We start from the raw sequence: 20818 nt of genomic DNA on the forward strand, positions 1-20818 counted from the left end.
GAAATTAAGTAACTCAATGAACAAATGGATTAAATAATTGAATTAAGCAAACGAATAAATAAATAAATAATAAAAAAAATCAAAAATATTCAAAAATTAGATAAATTTTCAATTGCAACTTATTTTTACTCATTTACCTATTTATTTAATTATTCACTTACCTATTTATTGATTTATTGATTTATTTATTGATTTATTTATTTATTAATATGAAGAATTAGAATAACATTTTAATCGGGAGAATGTTTACAGTAAGCGCGAGGAGCCCCACGGCACGCTACGCTTCTGGGCGCTTCGGCTGAGCGCAATCTGATTGATCAACTTTAACCGTTAATAAGTCGGTAAATAATGATCTGAGCCAAAATGGGCAAAGAAACTTTTAGTTCAAAATTTCATCCTCTTTCAATCCTTGAAATATTTATGAAGCATTACGGGACACCCTGTATATATATATATTCTTTTTTTACATATATTTACATATATTTACACACATATGTGTATGTATGTACTATATGTATGTAAAACTTAAAGTAACTCCGTCATCGCAGGTCTCAAGCCTTAATGAGAAAGAATGAAGAGTTTAAGTAACATCAAACTGTTAAAACCATGGTTGGAAAGTAACTCGTTACTTGTAACGAAGTTACAGTTAGAGTTATCTTTTTTTGATAACTGTAACTTAACTTAGTTACATTATTTGTGTAACTAGTAACTGAATTAATAGTTATTTTTATAGTAAGAACAATTCATATAGCTTTTATGTGTACATATACATAAATAATTAATATATGCAATCTATTTTACACAATTAAAGATATTTTACGTAGGTGCTCTTCAGCAAACAACAAATAGACACAAGAATAATTTTATCTTTGATCCTCACTGAATTTCAAGCAACAGCATGTTTAAATTTTACACCATGTTCCAATATAAATAAAATAATTGACTAATCTTAGTAATGTAAAAATCATGTACTTAAATTTTCAGTGCTTTAAAATATTACAAGAAAAAACAGAAAAGTAACTTAAACGTAACTTTAAGTTATTTTTTGAATAACTGTAACAAGTCATTTTTTAAAGTCAGTAACGTGTAACGATAACTAGTTATTTTTTGGAAGACTGAAACTGTAACTGTAATTAGATATTTTTACAAAGTAACTTTCCCAACCCTGGTTAAAACATATAATTACGTACAAGCTTTTAGAGAGACAGGGAGAGAAAGAGATAGAGATCAGTAATCTCTTTAAAAAAGTATCAAGCAGTACCTAAAATTTAATACATGAACTTTGTATATAAATTAAAAAATCTTACCTTATGTAATGAATGCTGTTCGTTTTCCATTTTTTCAATGAAAACGTTTCTTCAACTTTTAAATTAATAGATCTTTCTATTTAGAGAGCTCTGGCAAATATTCTCCACTTATTTCTGTAAAAGAAAAAAATAGATAGGATGCATTAATATTATAAAATCATATATGTATTTTTTTAAGTACTCTAAAAGATTTTAAGGGATGATTTCTCATACTAACTCCAAACAGAAGCTTCATATGATCATACGTCGCAAACGTCTTATTAGTTGTAAAGGTGCAGAGTATCAAAGTTGTAGGAAAAAGTTTATTTTTTATAAACATTTCAAAAATCACTTGAGTAATTTTGATGAAATTTTGTATATATTAAAACATGGAAATAGCAAAGAGATTCGGAATTTTTATAAAAAATAAAATTTTTTCTTAATCTTTGTCATCCTGTGTCACTGAAATAGTTGTTTTGAACATATGGTCATAGGAAGTTTTCATCCTGATTTAATGTGAGAAATCATATTAAAATGTTTTAAAATACTTAATTTATATATTTAAAAAAATCAAACAATTATGTATTATTTATGGACTTTTTAACATCTGCAAAAGAATCTTTATACTCTCTTTTTGTTTAATTAAATAAAAAAAAATTATTTCTTTAGTAGACAGTCAAAGAATTCATCTCATAATTAAAGAAATACGTTAATAAAGAAAAAAAAAACATAATAAAAACTAGCTCGTTAAATGCGAAGCAATAATTTAGAATAATCAATTAGCGAGCAACAGTAAGATGTTTTATTTGTATAAATTATTCGAAATTAATATAAATTAAATGCAAACATGTTTCAGTTTAAATTGGCTGTGTTCAGTGTTTATGATAAATAAGTGACTGTCATTCTGTAAACATTTTAGAAGATCAAGTATAATATACAGTTTTTCTATATTAACCGCTTGTAAAAATTGATCATGTTAATATTGCATTATATGTAGTTTGCATAAAACCATGAATTTAGAGAAATTGTTATCGAATGTCATTCTTGTAGAAAAACTGTCTATATTATATTTGATCTTGTAAAATGTTTATAAAATGACAGTTAATTATTCATCATAAACACTGAACAGAGCTAATTTAAGCCGAAATAAAGAATAACATTCGATAAAAATTTCTCTGAATTCATGCAGGTTTTATGCGAACTACATGTAATGCAATGTTAACATATATGATCAATTTTTACAAGTGGATGATACTGGGTGCTTTCCAGCTACGCAACACAGGCAACACTGTGTAACACAGTAAATTATTTCATCCTTGTTTAATATTGACAAACCACAAGGATAAAATGATTCACTGTTACACAGTGTCGACTTGTATCATAGTTGGAAAGCACCCATAGTAAATTATTGCAGTCGACTTAGGCTGTTTTCCTTTTAGAAGACACAAATTGACACAAGTTAACACACTCGAACACAGTCTCAGACTCTCCTCCTGAGTAGAGTCAAAAAGTGTCGATTGAGTTTGTAGATGGAAAGCGAAGTGTGTTGCTTTGTGTTAACAGTGTCGACTGTATTCTCTAAAATGAAAATAGCCTTATGCTGCTTTCCATATAAGCTTTCCATATAAGCTTTCCATATAAGCCTAGCTAGGCTTTCAGCCTCGATCATTAAGGCATGGTTAATGAAACAAGTGTCTAATTCATCAATTGGTCAATCGTATTATATGCTGCAAATGCGACTTTTATAGAGCAAAATTACATTTGAGAATAATGCGATTGTATAAATCGATGAATTAAGAACTCATTATTACAAATATGATAACAACATTATAACAATACAAAAATCTTATTATTTAAACATTACATAAAACATAAAATAAAATAATTTTAAACTATTGCAGATACATTGAATTTACTTTAATAAACGTATCATCCCAGATAGCCAAATGATTGCAAATTGTCGGCAACTTGCCACAAATATCGCTCATAAGTTGTCAGCAAAGCAACAAAAGGGGGTATCCTCTTTTCAGTATGTTTTTGTCAGTAACAATTTTCAAAATATAATAATGGCAAGTTTCCAACAATCTATTGGCAATAGACCTTAAACTCAGTTTTCAGCAACTTGCTGGCAACTGGCGCGCAACACGTCAGGAATCCTTAAAATCTAAACAATGGGTAGGAAACAAGTGTTGCTGTCAGGTTGCCCTCAGATTGCAGACAATGCAAGAAACTTGTAGAAAATCCGTCGGCAATCTGGTGACAACGATTTTCAGCAATTTGTGAACAACTGACGTGCAACATATTGTGTTTTTAAATTGCCATCATGTTATAAACAACAGATAAAAAGATTTTTAATCCTTTTCATATCCCTTCTATAAATACCATATACCCTAGTAGCAATTTTCTGCAAGACTGCTGTAAAAATCTTGCAGTAAATTCTTAAAGATTCTGCCAGTCAAATTTTTGCAAGAAATTTATATATATATCTGCTGCATGATTTGTAAAATTCTTTCATCAGAATATTTTAGTATAGTCTTAAAATAGATTAAAAACGGATTAAATTTGAATTAAACATCTCATTTATGTACAAGATTAAATAACACAAATTATTTACATGTAAAAATATAAAATTTTATGTGGAACAGCGTTCCACATACATATCATGTTTAAAAAAAATAAGAGCGAGTATTCGTCTCGAGGTTACAACACAGAGTTCATAAAAATCTCACTGGAGTATGAGTTGAGAAGTTGGCCGCGGTGGCGCCTAGATATAACACCTGTGGCCGCATTCGACTCACGAGAAGATCTTCCGTGGCGTGGCCACCTAGCGGTGGCAGCAGATTTTTCTGCTGCTGATTAAGCAGAATCTGTACAATATCTGTACAAGATCTGCGCGCTATTTCTGTTGTAAGAAACTTACAGAAATCTGCAGATCATATTTGTGCAATATTTGCACAAGATCTGCGCGCTACTTCTGTTAAAAGAATCTTATGTCATTCTGCTGAAAAACTTTGCTAGACTACTTACAGACTGTAGTTGCGGGAAGAATCTGCTTCAAGATAGCTCAATATCTGTACCAAGTTTCTGCAAGCAGTTCATATACAAGTACAGTGCACGAATATTGAAGCAGTCTGCTAGCAATCTGCCAGCATGGCTCTTTTGGGAATAATCTTCTGCACATCTGACTCAATTCTACTGCAAATAACTGCACGCAGATTCTGTCCTGCAGAAAATACCAGAAAATGCTACTAGGGTAGATCTTTGTTACAAAATCTGTGTCATATCAAGACTTATGTTCAACAGATAAAGCAGATCGGTGAGCGCTTAGTGAGTTAAGAGCAAAACTATGTTCCAAAACTCATACAAAAAAAGTGTTGCAACCTTTTAGCTCATGACTGTACATACGCACACCGACGGAATCGGTATCCCTCCGCGCGCGACACGCGGCTTCTACACATATACGCGAAGCGCCCACATACATACGTACTAGTCTTCTCCTTTCATGCTATTAGTGTGGTTGCTAAAAGTCGAAAATGCATTGCTGACACTGGGCCATTTTGAATTTTCACTAGTTTTATGAAACACACAACGACAAATGATGTACATTCATAATAAGAGTAAAAAAGTAGGTTAGGCGATGCATGCGCAAGTATGGCTGAATGCACACAGGACGCGTCACGCGTTACGCGTGTCAAAATGCAATGAATAAATTTTTCTAGGGTTCACATTGGACGCATTAAGATACAGTAAACGCATGCGCAAACGTGTGCAGATAACCCAAATTAACTTACAATCTAATCTGCAAAATTAATATACATACAGAAATTGAATTGTGTCAAATTTTTAATATCTCATTTCGTGAAGCAGAGAAACGCCTTTTTTCAAATTGGTAATTTTTAAGAATAGGCTTACTACCTCCAATTTTATTACAATTGTTTTGCATTATAATTACAATATAATAATTTTCTATTTAATTTTGTAACTAAAATGAATGAAATGAGGCGTCAAAAGAAAATATTATTGCTTCTTTTATTATATATAAGAAAAAGAAGAGAGAAAAGAAATTTAAGTGTATTATCTAAAAGAAGGTTTTGGGTACATCCTATTCTTAAATTAAAACAGCAACAAGGAGATTGGCATAATTTAATAAATGAAATGAGATTACAAGGAGACGAAACATTTTTTAATTATATGAGAATGACATGGAACACATTTGACACGTTATTAGCAAAAGTAGGACCAAGCATAATGAAAATGGAAACAGGTTGGAGAATTCCTATTCCAGCAGCAGCTAGATTAGCAATGACAATACGGTATGAATACATATACAATTTATAAAATTTTTTAATTTGACAATGATAAACTTACAAACATTTGTAAACATTAAATTAACAATATTATATATTTTTTAGTTACTTAGCAAGTGGAGATGGGCTTAACTCGATTGCATTAAACTATCGAATTGGTAGAAGTACAATAACAATAATAAGAGAGACTTGTGAGGCCACTCAACAAACACAAACTTCGTTTTGTTTGTACTTGCTGAGCGATGTTTATTTTTTTTCTTATATATGTATTATTATTAGAGGTACCAGCGAGACTAGATTCATTTGAAAGTGATAACTGTGTATCACTTTCAGACTGAAAATCTGGATTTATGTTTTCCAGATTACTTATAGTTCTGAAATAAATTTTTAAATAAGTCAAAATTGGAAAAGAGAAAGAGAAGTTTATTTCACTATATAAATTGTATGAAAAGAAATCATCAATTCATATGTATATCAATTATATAAAAGATAACATAATGAAAATGTTTTAATCAAACATTCAGCAAGATAAACGTAATTATGTTGTCCTTTGTATTGTATACATAATATATAATACAAAAAATTAACATAATACTATATCTGTTATGTCTACCTAGCTGAAAATGTCCGATTAAAACATTTTTGATAGAGAGAAAGAGAAAGAGAAAGAGAGAGAGAATATATGTGTGTGTAACAAGTTCAATAAAATATTTTTTTATGTCACACACACACGCGCGCGTGCACACGCACACACACACCAACTTACTTATTAATTGTACATACTTTCTATAATTCACTGTTGGAATTAGAAAACGTAAGGTGTTATATAATGGCCAATTGCTCTTTTTTTTCATAGCTCCACTGCCACTTGGTATATAAGTTGTTACGGAAGAATGTTCCCTGACAAAGCGATCCCTTAAACTTTTCCATTTTATTTGGCTACTTCTAGCAGGTGTTCCTAATATACAGAATTTGTTATAAAACATGATTAATTAAAAAAATATATTTTAATAGGTACACATATTAATTACAAATAATAAATTTACCTAAGCAAGTATCAACTTCACACCATAATGTTTTCAAATGTGCTGGACCTCTAAAGTTGTAAGGCAATTTGGAATTCCATAAGCCTTCCCTTACAAAGACTTCTGCAATTAACCTTTCGTTATAATCATCGTAAACATTGTTATCTCCTATGTTACATTCGTGTTCTTCTCCAATGTTTACTATAGTATTACAATCACTGCACATCTACAAACAAAAATTAAATAATAGAATTAAAAACTTATAATGAAAAAGAATGTTATTAAATTATTTTTATAATTACGTAACCCAAAGTAGCATAACCTAAAAATAGTAATAATTTATTTTATTTACTATTTCAGTATTAGCCATTTTACACGAGATAACATTCGACACTCTCGTCGCAAAAGGATTACAAATAACAAATAACAAAACGATAACAATGATTCCAATAATTTTTTGACGTCTATTGCAGTAAATAATTCAAATACAGACTATACAGAGCATGAAGGATACCGTGATACCGATTTCTCGAAATTACCGATTGCAACACGATTGCAATTTGTAATCTAAATAAATTCACTGTGATCGGTGTGATCCGTGATCCTTCGTAAAATTTTTTGTCTTTTACATCTATTTTCAAAAATTATTAGAAATCGCTACTTCCGTTTTTATATCGCGTGACAAAAGTTGGATTGATTTCAACTTTTGACGTGCGACAGAAGTTATGTATTTATTATTTCCGGAAAAATTAAACGCTGATTGGTCAACGCGTGGCTCACGCGTTATTTCCTAGCATTGACGCGTCCTGTGTGCATTCAGCCTATGCTTCGCTTCAGTTGGTCGCTTAGGCTGAAATCACACGATGCGTAATAGAACTGCGGGATAGAGAATGCGTCATTGAAGCGACCAATCAGCGCTATTCCGCTCTTTTCTATTACGCGAGTTTTGTCCGCTATGTTCACATGGTGCGTCAAAGAGATGCAAAGACACATCCAGGATAAATATAATTTAGAAATTATTATTCTTTTGTTAATAATTTGCTTATTAAAATAAAATATAATTTCTTAAATTGTAAAAACAATTATCACTGTTATAGTATTTAATATTTTGTAATAAATACTTATAAATTTAAAATGATTTTTTGACTGCTTTCACGCATTTGTGGTCATTTTTCCGCATCATGTGAACAGTGCACACTGAAATCATGCGTAATGCGTATTGCGTCATTACTTCAAAACTTTATCTTGACAGCTGTACTCGCACATTTTTATTTAATTATTAGTTTGTATCCACAAGTTTGTAATTAATTTTTATTATGGATAAAAAGTTAAAAATGGTGACTGAATCTATTACACATTTATTGCAAATAGACTTGAAAACTTAATAATGTGTACTTACATTAGAATCTGTTTTATTCGTCTCAACATATTCTTTATTCGTCTCTGTCATATCCATTATTTAATTAATTTAACAATAATCTAACCTTGAAATACGACGGTTTAGAACGTAATAGAACGCTATGACCGCTATGACGCACATCAACGCACACTCTATTCCGCTCTTTTCTATCACGCAAGCTCAAAGAGCGGAATAGCGCTGATTGGTCGCTTCAATGACGTATTCTCTATCCCGCAGCTCTATTACGCATCGTGTGATTTCAGCTTTAGGTACTGGCGTTTACGTGCACTTCTCTCACTCAATAATAATGCACATCATTGTCAACTAAATGCTGAAAACTTTTCAGCAATTATTATTATAGTAGAGTTGCTATTCGGTTGCCGACATGTTGCTCACAACTTATGAATAAAAGTAATACTCGCATGTTTCTGTTAACTTTATATTACCATTCGGTTGCCGACACGTTGCTCACAACTCATGAATGATAATCGTTGTTCACATATTGCTATCAGATTGCTATAAACATTGGTTGCAACAATTGTTCTACCGTTGTTTGACAATAAAACTCAGCATATTAATACTGAATTAACAAAAACATTTTTGTTTCATTAAATTATAGGCAACATAATGGATGTTTACGATAACTAATCGGATCTCGGATTGGATTGAACAATTACGAAGGATCTCGAATCAATGTCGACTTCCGTCTTCTGTCGCGCACGCTCCTCGCGACATCTTCCCAATCCTGCTCGATCCGTGATCGTCGCACGCGTGTCGCGAGCCTATTCGCGGAGCCTTAGGCGTGCACGCTACTAGAAGTGTAGTTCTTGAGCGCGCACATTAAACTGATGTACACACATACATAACACCTTCTCTTGTAAAGAAAATTCTTACTTGCTGTATTCTGCTGTACATTCAGAAAAGAAATCTGGACGCTTCTTATATCTAACCGAACGCCGCTGAGCTTCCAATTCAGATCTCGCATCAACGCGTATATTACTCTGTGAGGAAACTGGCGCAGCATTTTGAGGCCCGTCCGGAAGATTCTCCGTATTTGAAAATGGGGAATTGCTTGGGCATTCCGGTTCCCGAAACTCTTCAATGTCCCAGTAGTAGTGATCGTTCTCCGTACAACTCGTTGGAGTATTATCACCTATTTTACGCATTTGATTAGCGTGTCTTTCCCAAGAGCGACCATCATCCAGACGAATTGAATAGTGTAGTTTTCCTTTTCTGGCCGATACTATGCCGAACTTCCATTTTACGCTCCCGGAATAATTACGACACGCAACTCTCTCCCCGCACGAGAATGTTTTCACATTTTCTGTAGTGTCATCATATAGTTTTGAGTTATTATGTACCGGTATCATTAAATCTAATCTAGTGGATATTTTTCGATTGAGAAACATCTCCGCAGGAGTTTTGTTAGCATGTGGCATTGATCTATACTGTAATAGTAATTTACTTAGTGCAAAATTAACATTTGTAGCATCGCAATTCATTCGCTTTAGCGCTTGTTTACATGTTTGAACAAAACGTTCTACCTGACCGTTTGTTGCGGGATTGAAAGGTGAAATACGTTTATGCTCAATATCATTCATAAAAATTGTTGAAATTCCGAAGAAGTGAAGCTTCTACCATTATCAGTTACTACCACTTGTGGTATCCTGTATGCAGCAAAGATTTCCTGGCATTTTGTAATTGTAGTTTTTGCTGTGATATCTCTTACAATATGTACTTCGGGCCATTTCGAGAATGCATCAATCATAAGCAAGAACATTTTTCCCAAGAATGACCCCGCAAAATCAATATGTACGCGTTGCATTGGCGCTGATGGCGCTTCCCATAAATGTACTTCCATTTTCGGAAGATTGTTTTTGTGACTATTGCAGTTTGCGCAGTTACGTACTAATTTCTCTATATCATTGTCAATGGTTGGCCACTAGCAATGGCTTCGAGCCAAATTTTTCATTTTGACAATCCCGAAGTGTCCTGAATGCAATTCTTTTAATATTTCCGCTTGTAGTATTTTTGGAACATAAACGCGTGAACCTCGCATAATTACATTATTCACTGGACTAAATTCATTTTGCTCAATATTGAAACGCTTTGTTTTATGTATGATTTTACCAGTCTGTAATGCTTCTAATAATTTGCTTACGTCTTTGTCTTTTTGAGTTTCATAAGCAAGTTTACTCGCAGTTACCGGCAAGGTTTCAATTATTTCTAATTGATAAGCATCTAACACGTCCGCTACGGTTTGTGGCGCATCCACAGGGAGTCTGGATAAACAATCCGCATTCGCATGTTTCTCAGATTTCCTCATAGACATAGGATCTATAGACCGAGCATTCGAGGAGTGGGGGTAAAGTTCTCGCGTGAAAAACTAGAAAGAGATAGCCTGCTTTGGACCACTATTTTGTCTTTGTCTAATGATGCGCGTGGGGGTAGAGTAAAGGTAACGAAACTCTCGGTAAGGTTAGGGAAAAAGAAAAGGGAAATGTAAGTGAATGTGAAAAAAGAATGAAGGGGAATTGAAAAGCATTGGAAAAAGTGCCAAAATATAAAATTATATATAATGTAAAATTGTGTATTAAAATTTAAACAATAAAGTATTGAATAAACATTTAAAGCACCTGGCATAATAGTAATAAAAAAATTAACTCTGCTGATCTTTATATATATCTATATATATAATATATGTTATTGATTTTTAAATAAAATGAGTTTTGTGAATTTAGGTCTTATTTGTCTAATTTTGTTATTCTTAGAAGCAGCATAATAATGTATACAAAGAGTGAAAAACTTTTCTAAGAGAATACAAATCAATTGATTTCTATGATCCATCAATGGAGCTTGATTAAAAGCATGTTTCTTTTCAGTAAATAAATCATTTATTCTTAGTTTTATTAATGTTAAATTTATCAGTTTCTTTATTACGTTGGTAGACGTCAAAATATAAAAAAAAAAAACAAGTGAAGATTTCCCACGCGCGTCATTAGACAAAGACAGAATAGTGGTCCAAAGCTTGCTATCTCTTTTTAATTTTTCACGTCCCCACTCCTCGAATGATCGGTCTATAGATCCTATGTCTATGGATTTCCTATACTCAATTTTATAATTAAATCCTTGTAGGAATGCTGCATGCGCATTGCTGAGTATATAGGCAAACTCTGAAAGGGCGAGAAGATTTGTATCAACGGTCTATGATCCGTTATTAGCGTGAAGTTATTTCCGTATAGAAATTGAACGAATTTTTTTACACCAAAAATGATTGCAAAAGCCTCTTTGTCTATCTGCGAGTACTTTGACTGAACACTTGTAAATGTTTGTGAAGCAAATTGAATGACCCTTTCGGATCCGTCAGGACATCGGTGCGACAGCACCGCTCCGACTCCGTACGAATTTGCATCGGTCGCAAATACCAAAGGTAATTTTGGGTTAAAATGAACCAGAACTTGATTGCTAGTAAAAGCCGCTTTAACCTTATTAAAAGCAGTCTCACAATCACGAAACCATACGAAGGGTACTCTTTTTTGCAGCAGCTTGTTTAATGGATGTAAAATAGAACTTAGATTCTGAATAAATCTACCGTAGTAGTTGATCATGCCTGTAAAGGTTTTGATTTCCGACACATTTTTAGGCCGTGGCATTTTCTGTATAGCTTCTATTTTTTGATTATCCTTATGTATGCCAACTCTGTCAACCACGTATCCGCAATAATCGATTTTATCTAAAAAGAACTTAGACTTATCTAGATTTATACAAACATTGAATTTATGTAATCTACTTAGTAATTCCTCGAGTCGTGTTAAATGTTCTGCATCTGTACTACCTGTAATCACGATATCATCAAAGAAAATCGCAATACCCGGTATTCCTTGCAAAATTTTTTTAATTTCGCGTTGCCATATAGTAGGCCCCGGGGCGATTCCGTACATCATACGATTTACTTTATAGAGTACCTTGCATGTACTAATAGTTAGCAACTCCCGATCCTCGGGTGCTATCTCTAACCAGGGGCGGCGACTTACGAATCTGCCAGGTGTGGAGTAGCGGGGGGAGGGGGAACATTGAACACATACTTTAAAATATACAATATTGACAGATAACAGTATTTTTCAAAAATTTTTATCACTCGTAAATTGTTTAATACTATCTTTTATTAAACATATGCTTAAAAATACACAGTTATTAATATTGTTTTTTAGAAACTTTTTATCATATTCTTTATCATTAAATTATTGCATATTATTGCACGTAATATCATAGCATTACAACGCTATTTCAAAGCAAACGTGGCACTGCGAATTTTATTTCTGTGAATGAATTCATTCATCAGTGAATCTATATTTAAACTCTTTGCTACGTCAGAGTGTACATGTAACACTGCTGTGGAATTGAGTAGGATTGGCAGCATTGTGGACCGTAGATACGTTTTCAATCTCCTTAATGCTGAAAATGATCTTTCCACAGTACATGATGTCGCTGGAATTGTGAGCAGAAGTTTTATTACTTTTGTGTATTCTGAAATAAGTTCTCTCACAGTCGGATCTTGTTGCAGAATTGCAACCACATCATTTAAAATCGAGATCTTTATGTTTCTTGCTGCCACGATGTCAAAAAATTACTCTGTGTAATCTTAATTTATCAGTATTAAAATCAGTCTTATAGACTGAAACGATGCGTTCAATGTCACTTTCATCCTGGCAAATGGCAATATTTTCGATCAGATTTAAAAGATTCATGGTCCTTGAAGAGAATCTCTCATTTAAAGATACGATGACTTGATCGTATACTTCAAAGTAGATTTTTTTATAATGATCCTTCGGTGTATGAAACACGTGCCCGCTAACTGCACCTTCATTTTCTAATCGCCTTCAGATCTTGCGAATTCGAGGTAATTTCGGCTCTTTTAATCCCAGATTATTGGCATTAGTGGTCGCTTCATTCCACACGGTTTCGAAACTCTTTTCTCTAGTTTGGACAAAAACTTTCATGACGGCCTGCACTTTACCATGCGCTTCATGGACGTTTAGATTCGATTTTTGTAAACTCGCATTCAAAATTTCGATTCTGTCAAAAATAGCAATCATGAAATTCAACATAAAATAAAATTCGAAACTTTCTAGCTGTTTCGAATCCAATAGCCTTTGCATAAATGCCGCAGTCAAGTGTTGAGTCATTTGTAATTCCTCGAAAAAGCTCTGAGCAGCCTCATAATTCGATCGTTTCTCAAGAGTCTTTAAAGATTTTACTCGCACATACCACCTGATAAATTGAAAATATAATAGATATTAAATAAATTATCCATTACCCGTAAATACATAAATTATTTTGTATTAATGTTAATAACTTATTTAAAATTAAATAATTGTTATTTATAAATAGTGAAATATATTATGTAATTAAAAAAAACTAAAATTAAGATACAATAACTAATATTCGTTTATACATATATAATACTATTATATGCTAATATATATATATATATACAATATCGTACACAATGTGAATATATATATATATATATATATACACAATATCGTACACAATGTGAATATGTATACTATACTCTCTAATAAGGATTAAAGTGTATGTTATTTAAATTGAATATTTGTACCTGGTAGGACAAAATTGCATTAATGCAGGACTGTCTTCTGATTGAAGATTTTTAAATTGTGCAAGCCGCTTAGGGGACTCGCGAATGAAGTTTATCATCTCCTTTACACTACCGATAAAATTTTTTGCAATAGGTACTCGCTCCATCCCATCTTAGACTACTAGATTTAAAGTATGGGCATTGCAATGTACATATACTGCTCGAGGCTCTACTTCCTTAATACAAGCTTGCAGTTCTGTGATTCGTCCACTGACATTCGCTGCCCCATCGTAGCACTGTCCTCTTAAGTTATGGATGTCCAAATCGTACCGTGCCAAAACATCTTTCACTATTTGAAAGAGTGTTTCGGCTGTCGTGCTGTTCGTTTTAAAGAAGCCCGTAAATATTTCTTCGACTATTAAGTCATCGTCCACAATTCTTATCGAGAAGGATACTTGTTCCGATCGTGAAATATCCGAAGTTTCATCAATAATAATTGCAAAAAATTTAACTTTTTTTAATTTTGTTGAGTTGCTTTTTGATTACTTTATTTACCATTAAATGAAGTATTTTGTTCACGCTATCATGAATCCATTTGTATGTTTTTTGATTGAACCATCTATTTAATATTGCGACATCTTCAGCTCGCAGTTCCAATAGCTTTAATAAATTTGATGACTCGTCCGTTTTTCACCGGAAAGCTAAACCTTGCCGCGCTAAATAGCTGATTGTGGAAAATATTTTCCGTAGAGCTTTTCGAGCATCTGCCATTTCCTTTTGCTTTGCAGTAGACAAATAGTGGACAACTGTTTTCTTCTTCAGATTCGATAAAGCAGTTATAGCAACAAGATGAAATTCACTTCTTTCGTAAATTTTAAAACGAGTTGTTGCGTTTTTCCAGCAACGGAGTCCCTTTTTTACAAACGCTTCTTTCGTACTTACAGCATGAGAAGTTGAAGGCAGTGGTAATTGTAGAGTTGAAGCTTCCATACATATGCTACAAACTGCTTTTTGGTCTGCATTTAATTTTAGCCACGGAAATCCTTTTTTCCATCGATCATAAGCCTTTGGTGGTACAATATTACTATTACCTGTATCGCGAAACATTCATAGACATTACATTTATTTGATTAAATTATTGTTTCTTTAAATAGACACTTTAAAAGTACAATAAATGAGAAATATATATTACAATAATGTTGAATCAAATCTCCTTTATCTAATTTTGTATAGTTTTCTTGGTTTTCTTTGTTATCACTTTTGTCAGAATCTAGCATCAGCGATTTCGGCTGGGGCATACCGGTTGCACATTTCAAGTGTAGGTGCAGCTTTTGTGTTTGGTCAAATAATGCAGTCTCTCAGTGGTGCCGCCGGTGCCGCGTGTTCGTCTGGGCTCGATACACCTCACAAATGTATATTGGCTGTACACAAAGTGGGCCTGAGAAAATAGTCTGGGCCAGTTTGTGTGCCACCGATAAGGTGTGGCACACCGATGTGCCCCAGCCGAAATCGCTATTAAATTTTTTCAACTGTCGATTGTATTACAATTGACCTTCCGGGACAACATGTTTTGTCCTAGAGTTGTACACTCCATTACTGTTTTTGCGTCATGGTCGTATCATCCCTGTAATTCTGGGAACGGAAAACAATATTAGAATTAAGAAGGAGAAGACACGAATTGATCGAGTGGTTACCTATGTGATTTATTCGTGAGCACATATATATATGAACGTATATATGTATATATATATATATATATATATATATATATATATATATATATATATATATATATACACTACTCAAAAGAAAATAGGGAACACTTTCCAGACACCAAAAATTAGGCTATTTTCAAATGACTGTAACTCGGTGAAAAATCATCGTAGATAAAAAATAAAAAAAGCATTTTGAAGCTTGAAGATCCAACTTTAACGCTCTATCAGCAGATTTTCAAAATTCTTTTAACTTCCTTGTCTTATTCAGTAAAAAAGCACACCCTGTTTTGTTCCTAAAAATTTCGTATTTTTGACACTTTGCAGCTCGACCAACAAATTTTTTTCGAATAACTCAAGTAAAGCTTCATAAACTACAACATTTTGCCTACAAAATGCTTTTTTTAAAATTTCTCTACGATTTTTTTTGACCGAGTTACGCTACTTTGAAACTAAACCTGCATTTTTTACAAATGATATCCGTACTCCGTGAAAAATCATCGTAGACAAAAAATCAAAAAACCATTTTAAAGCTCGAAGTTCCAGCTTTAACAAGCTGTTAATGGTTTTCAAAAATTTTCTCAATTTCTTAGTACTATGCCCCAAAAAAGATACACTGTTTTTTCCTTAAAATAACGTATTTTTAACAGCCTGTAGCTCAATAAAAAAATTTTTCTCGACAAATCCAATGCAAGTGTCATAAAGTATGACATTTTCTCTACAAAATGCTTTTTTTAAAGTTTTCTCTACGATTTTTTTTGACCGAGTTACAAGACTTTGAAGATATACATTTTTTACAGTACATTTTTCCGAAAAATGACGTCTACCGCCGACATTAGCATTACCCAATGTGCACCACGTGGAGGTTGTCGGTCGGATTTTTGCACATCGTGTGTGTGTGTGTGAGTGTGTGTGTGTGTGTGTGTGTATGTATCACAGCAGAGATAAGGACCCCGCAGTTCGTCACTTCTGCAGTATTTAATGACTCCAAACCCTCTCTGCTGTGTGTGTATGCGCTCGCGCGCCTAAGAGTTCAATAGTGTGTATTTCCTCCTCTCTGATCAATTACTGCTTGCAAGCGTTCTCGCATATTTATACATCTTGCAATACGATCTTGCGGAATGTTGTGCCAAATTTCCGTTAAAATTTCTCCCAATTCTTCTAAATTTCGCGGCTGTTCCTCGCGACGCCTTAATCGTCGTTCCATTTCATCCCAAATGTGCTCGATTGGATTTAAGTCCGGGCTATTGGCGGGATGATTTAACAGTCTAATTGCGTGTCGTTGAAAAAAATGTCGCGTTATATTCGCCGTATGAGGTCGAGCGTTGTTCTGCATAAAAATAAAGTTCCGACAGGTTCGATTTAATAGCAAAACGTGTGGTCGTAGAATATCGTTGATATAACGAACACCCGTCATTGCCGGAGGTGGCAGGATCACTAGATCAGTTCGTCTTGTAAGTGATATACACCCCCACACCATCACGGAACCGTCGTTGTAGGATCGTATTGGCATAACGCAACGTCGATCATAGCGTTCATTTCGTCGATGCCAAGTACGTATACGAGCATCATTGCCATAAAGGCAAAAACATGATTCGTCGGAGAAATATACATTTCTCCAATCCTGTGAACTGTAAACATATAGTCGTCTTAGTCTAAAAAAATCTCTTTTTAGACAAAGATGACCATATGTAAACATTGCATGCTCAATACAATAAAATTTTGTTTAGTACGCCGGCGATTCTCGCAGTGTGATAAGCGACACGGAATTTTCAAAATGCCGCGTAGACATTTATCGGCCGTAGAAGTTGCACGCATAATTGCGCTTTTGCAACAAGGTTTTAGTATGCGTTATGTGGCGCAAGATATTGGTGCATCTGTGTCCGTAGTGAGTAGAGCTTGGTTACGATATCAAGACACGGGAAATTACACGAGACGTGAAGGTAGTGGTCGTTCTCGATTAACGACAAATAGACAAGATCGAGCCATTGTTCGTTATGCATTAGAAAGACGAATAATTACCGCAAGAAACATTCGTAATGACATTCATTTGCGCCATGTGTGCGAACAAACAATTCGCAACCGTTTGAGAGAAGCCGGTCTTCGTTCTCGTGTTCGTGCACAAGTACCAAGACTCACACTCGTACATCGCCAAGTACGTTATCAATTTGCGCGCGATCACATAAATTGGACCGCTAGGGATTGGAGAAATGTATATTTCTCCGACGAATCATGTTTTTGCCTTTATGGCAATGATGCTCGTATACGTACTTGGCATCGACGAAATGAACGCTATGATCGACGTTGCGTTATGCCAATACGATCCTACAACGGCGGTTCCGTGATGGTGTGGGGGTGTTTATCACTTACAAGACGAAGTGATCTAGTGATCCTGCCACCTCCGGCAATGACGGGTGTTCGTTATATCAACGATATTCTACGACCACACGTTTTGCTATTAAATCGAACCTGTCGGAACTTTATTTTTATGCAGGACAACGCTCGACCTCATACGGCGAATATAACGCGACGTTTTTTTCAACGACACGCAATTAGACTGTTAAATCATCCCGCCAATAGCCCGGACTTAAATCCAATCGAGCACATTTGGGATGAAATGGAACGACGATTAAGGCGTCGCGAGGAACAGCCGCGAAATTTAGAAGAATTGGGAGAAATTTTAACGGAAATTTGGCACAACATTCCGCAAGATCGTATTGCAAGATGTATAAATATGCGAGAACGCTTGCAAGCAGTAATTGATCAGAGAGGAGGAAATACACACTATTGAACTCTCAGGCGCGCGAGCGCATACACACACAGCAGAGAGGGTTTGGAGTCATTAAATACTGCAGAAGTGACGAACTGCGGGGTCCTTATCTCTGCTGTGATACATACATACACACACACACACACACACACACACACACACACACACACACACACACACACACACACACACACACACACACACACACGATGTGCAAAAATCCGACCGACAACCTCCACGTGGTGCACATTGGGTAATGCTAATGTCGGCGGTAGACGTCATTTTTCGGAAAAATGTACTGTAAAAAATATATATCTTCAAAGTCTTGTAACTCGGTTAAAAAAAATCGTAGAGAAAACTTTAAAAAAAGCATTTTGTAGAGAAAATGTCATACTTTATGGCACTTGCATTGGATTTGTCGAGAAAAATTTTTTTATTGAGCTACAGGCTATTAAAAATACGTTATTTTAAGGAAAAAACAGTGTATCTTTTTTGGGGCATAGTACTAAGAAATTGAGAAAATTTTTGAAAACCATTAACAGCATGTTATAGCTGGAACTTCGAGCTTTAAAATGGTTTTTTGATTTTTTGTCTACGATGATTTTTCACGGAGTACGGATATCATTTGTAAAAAATGCAGGTTTAGCTTCAAAGTAGCGTAACTCGGTCAAAAAAAATCGTAGAGAAATTTTAAAAAAAGCATTTTGTAGGCAAAATGTTGTAGTTTATGAAGCTTTACTTGAATTGTTCGAAAAACATTTGTTGGTCGAGCTGCAAAGTGTCAAAAATACGAAATTTTAAGGAACAAAACAGGGTGTGCTTTTTTACTGCATAAGACAAGGAAGTTAAAAGAATTTTGAAAATCTGCTGATAGAGCGTTAAAGTTGGATCTTCAAGCTTCAAAATGCTTTTTTTATTTTTTATCTACGATGATTTTTCACCGAGTTACAGTCATTTGAAAATAGCCTAATTTTTGGTGTCTGGAAAGTGTTCCCTATTTTCTTTTGAGTAGTGTATATATATATAGCCTCTTTGCTGGTACTGATTGTGAGTATTTTTCTGCCGACAAGGATACAACATAAATGTAATAAAGGTAAGTTTTAAATATTTATATAAATCAGTTCAGAAATCTATTAAGGTTATATTTTGGAAAGTTATTTTCTTTCCAAGTAAAATGTTATTAAAGATTATATATTTTATCAGGTTAAACAGAAATTTGTATTTTATGCAAAAAAGAACAATTATTTTTAAAAAACGTGTTTATTTTGATCATGAACATATAGTCTCCATCTTGTCTAATAATTTCTTATTGATTTATATAAGCTTGAAAATTTCGTTCTTCAAAGAAAACACTAATCCTCGAATTAAAGAAAAATCAATCGTAAAGTGACTTGAAAGACTTTCTGGCCAATCTAATAGCTAATTTACACCAAGCATTTGATACGAGATTGAGGTTACAAAGCTAATAAATATGATTGCTATATAAAACATGAAACAACTGAAAAGAAAAATTACTAAATGTATAATATAAGTATTTCAACTATTTTATTTTACAGGTCTTCTAATAATATATAACAGTTATTGTTATATATTATTAGATATTATTATATGTAACATTGTTGAGTGGGAAATTACAACTAACATTTGCGTTACATGTAACGTGGTGTTTGCTGAGAAGATTATTCTTTTCATAACTCCTAAATAAACAAAATGCATTGGATCCAAAATAAATCCTGTAACCATTGGGATTTTAACTATGTTCGCCTCAATAAGGATATTCCTCGTTTATGTTCATATAGTACTACACTCTCAAATATGAGTGTATAGTATGAACATAGACGTAAAATATCTTTATTGAGCCGGCCATATAGTTAATATTTTAATAGAAAAACTGATTTCTGTTAAAGATAAAACATATATTATTATGCTGTTCGATTTGCGTTTGTAGTAAAAAGCTTTTATTAGTCCTTAATTCACTATCAATTTCGTTAAATGTTGTTCCAAATTGATGTTCTAAGTTTTGTACGCATCTTTTGCAACTATAATAATCAGTATGTCCTTTCACTTGTTTAATAAATGCTCTAGCAGGTGGTATCATAAATAAAACCCAAAAATAAAATTGAAAATAATTTTGTATCAATTATAGTTATTCCAATATTATAAAGAATTTTATATTCCTCTATAAAATCTTTCAAAAAGTCATGTATATTTGAGGGTTTTGATTGACCATAGTAAACAGCAATAATAAAAGGTTCTAATTTATATTGGGTCATAAAAGATGAAACTTTACACATATACATATATAAATATAAATACACACACACACACACACACACACACACACACACACACACACATATATATATATATGTATAAAATTTTATACTTAATGACCCAATACAAAGGATGATTTATTTTACACAGTATCGGTTAAAATTGAATTGAAGAACTATGGCTAATGATAACATATTCCATCAATGTTTCTTAATAGTTCTATTTTTTGTAATGATTCTAGTACAGGTATTTTCGAAAATATTATTCTCAAGTTATTAGCAATTCCAAAATAATAGCATTTATATTTGTCAAAAAACGAAATGGTATTCCACAACCCCTTTCTTTTTGCGAATCTAACTAAAAGTGAATTAAATGTATTCTTTTTTATTTAAAAACATCTAGACATAAACAGCTACCGATTCTTAACCTTTTTAATATGCATG

At 33.4% G+C, this 20818-nt stretch overlaps 2 protein-coding genes across 3 annotated transcripts; both read right to left on the reverse strand.

Annotated features, from left to right (window-relative positions):
* Positions 1–5612: 5612 nt before the first annotated feature.
* On the reverse strand, positions 5613–7181 carry LOC105205472. Of its 2 annotated transcripts, none has more exons than XM_011174838.3 (4): positions 6971–7181; positions 6640–6844; positions 6377–6551; positions 5613–5967 (listed from the first exon to the last, which is right to left on the reverse strand). In XM_011174838.3, exons 1-4 carry the CDS (start codon positions 6986–6988, stop codon positions 5736–5738), a joined length of 630 nt encoding a protein of 209 aa, XP_011173140.3. In that variant the 5' UTR covers positions 6989–7181; the 3' UTR covers positions 5613–5735. The 2 variants fall into 2 exon arrangements, with proteins under 2 accessions (XP_011173140.3, XP_039302955.1); XM_039447021.1 differs by having other exon boundaries at positions 5831–5967; positions 6360–6551.
* A 5077-nt stretch (positions 7182–12258) lies between these two features.
* LOC120357179 (zinc finger MYM-type protein 1-like) lies at positions 12259–13955 on the reverse strand. The gene is made up of 2 exons (XM_039447025.1): positions 13641–13955; positions 12259–13288 (listed from the first exon to the last, which is right to left on the reverse strand). Exons 1-2 carry the CDS (start codon positions 13784–13786, stop codon positions 12898–12900), a joined length of 537 nt encoding a protein of 178 aa, XP_039302959.1. The 5' UTR covers positions 13787–13955; the 3' UTR covers positions 12259–12897.
* Positions 13956–20818: the final 6863 nt, after the last annotated feature.

This window comes from Solenopsis invicta, chromosome 3, assembly GCF_016802725.1.
Source record: "Solenopsis invicta isolate M01_SB chromosome 3, UNIL_Sinv_3.0, whole genome shotgun sequence".
NCBI lineage: Eukaryota > Metazoa > Arthropoda > Insecta > Hymenoptera > Formicidae > Solenopsis > Solenopsis invicta.

Coding starts and splice junctions, on each gene's coding strand:
- LOC105205472 (XM_011174838.3), bottom strand. Junction 6,552..6,639: donor TGAAGTTGATACTTGCTTAG/GTAAATTTATTA, acceptor TCTGTATATTAG/GAACACCTGCTAGAAGTAGC. Junction 5,968..6,376: donor CCAACAGTGAATTATAGAAA/GTATGTACAATT, acceptor AATTTATTTCAG/AACTATAAGTAATCTGGAAA.
- LOC120357179 (XM_039447025.1), bottom strand. CDS start 13,786: ATGGAGCGAGTACCTATTGCAAAAAATTTTATCGGTAGTGTAAAGGAG. Junction 13,289..13,640: donor ATGCAATTTTGTCCTACCAG/GTACAAATATTC, acceptor TCAATTTATCAG/GTGGTATGTGCGAGTAAAAT.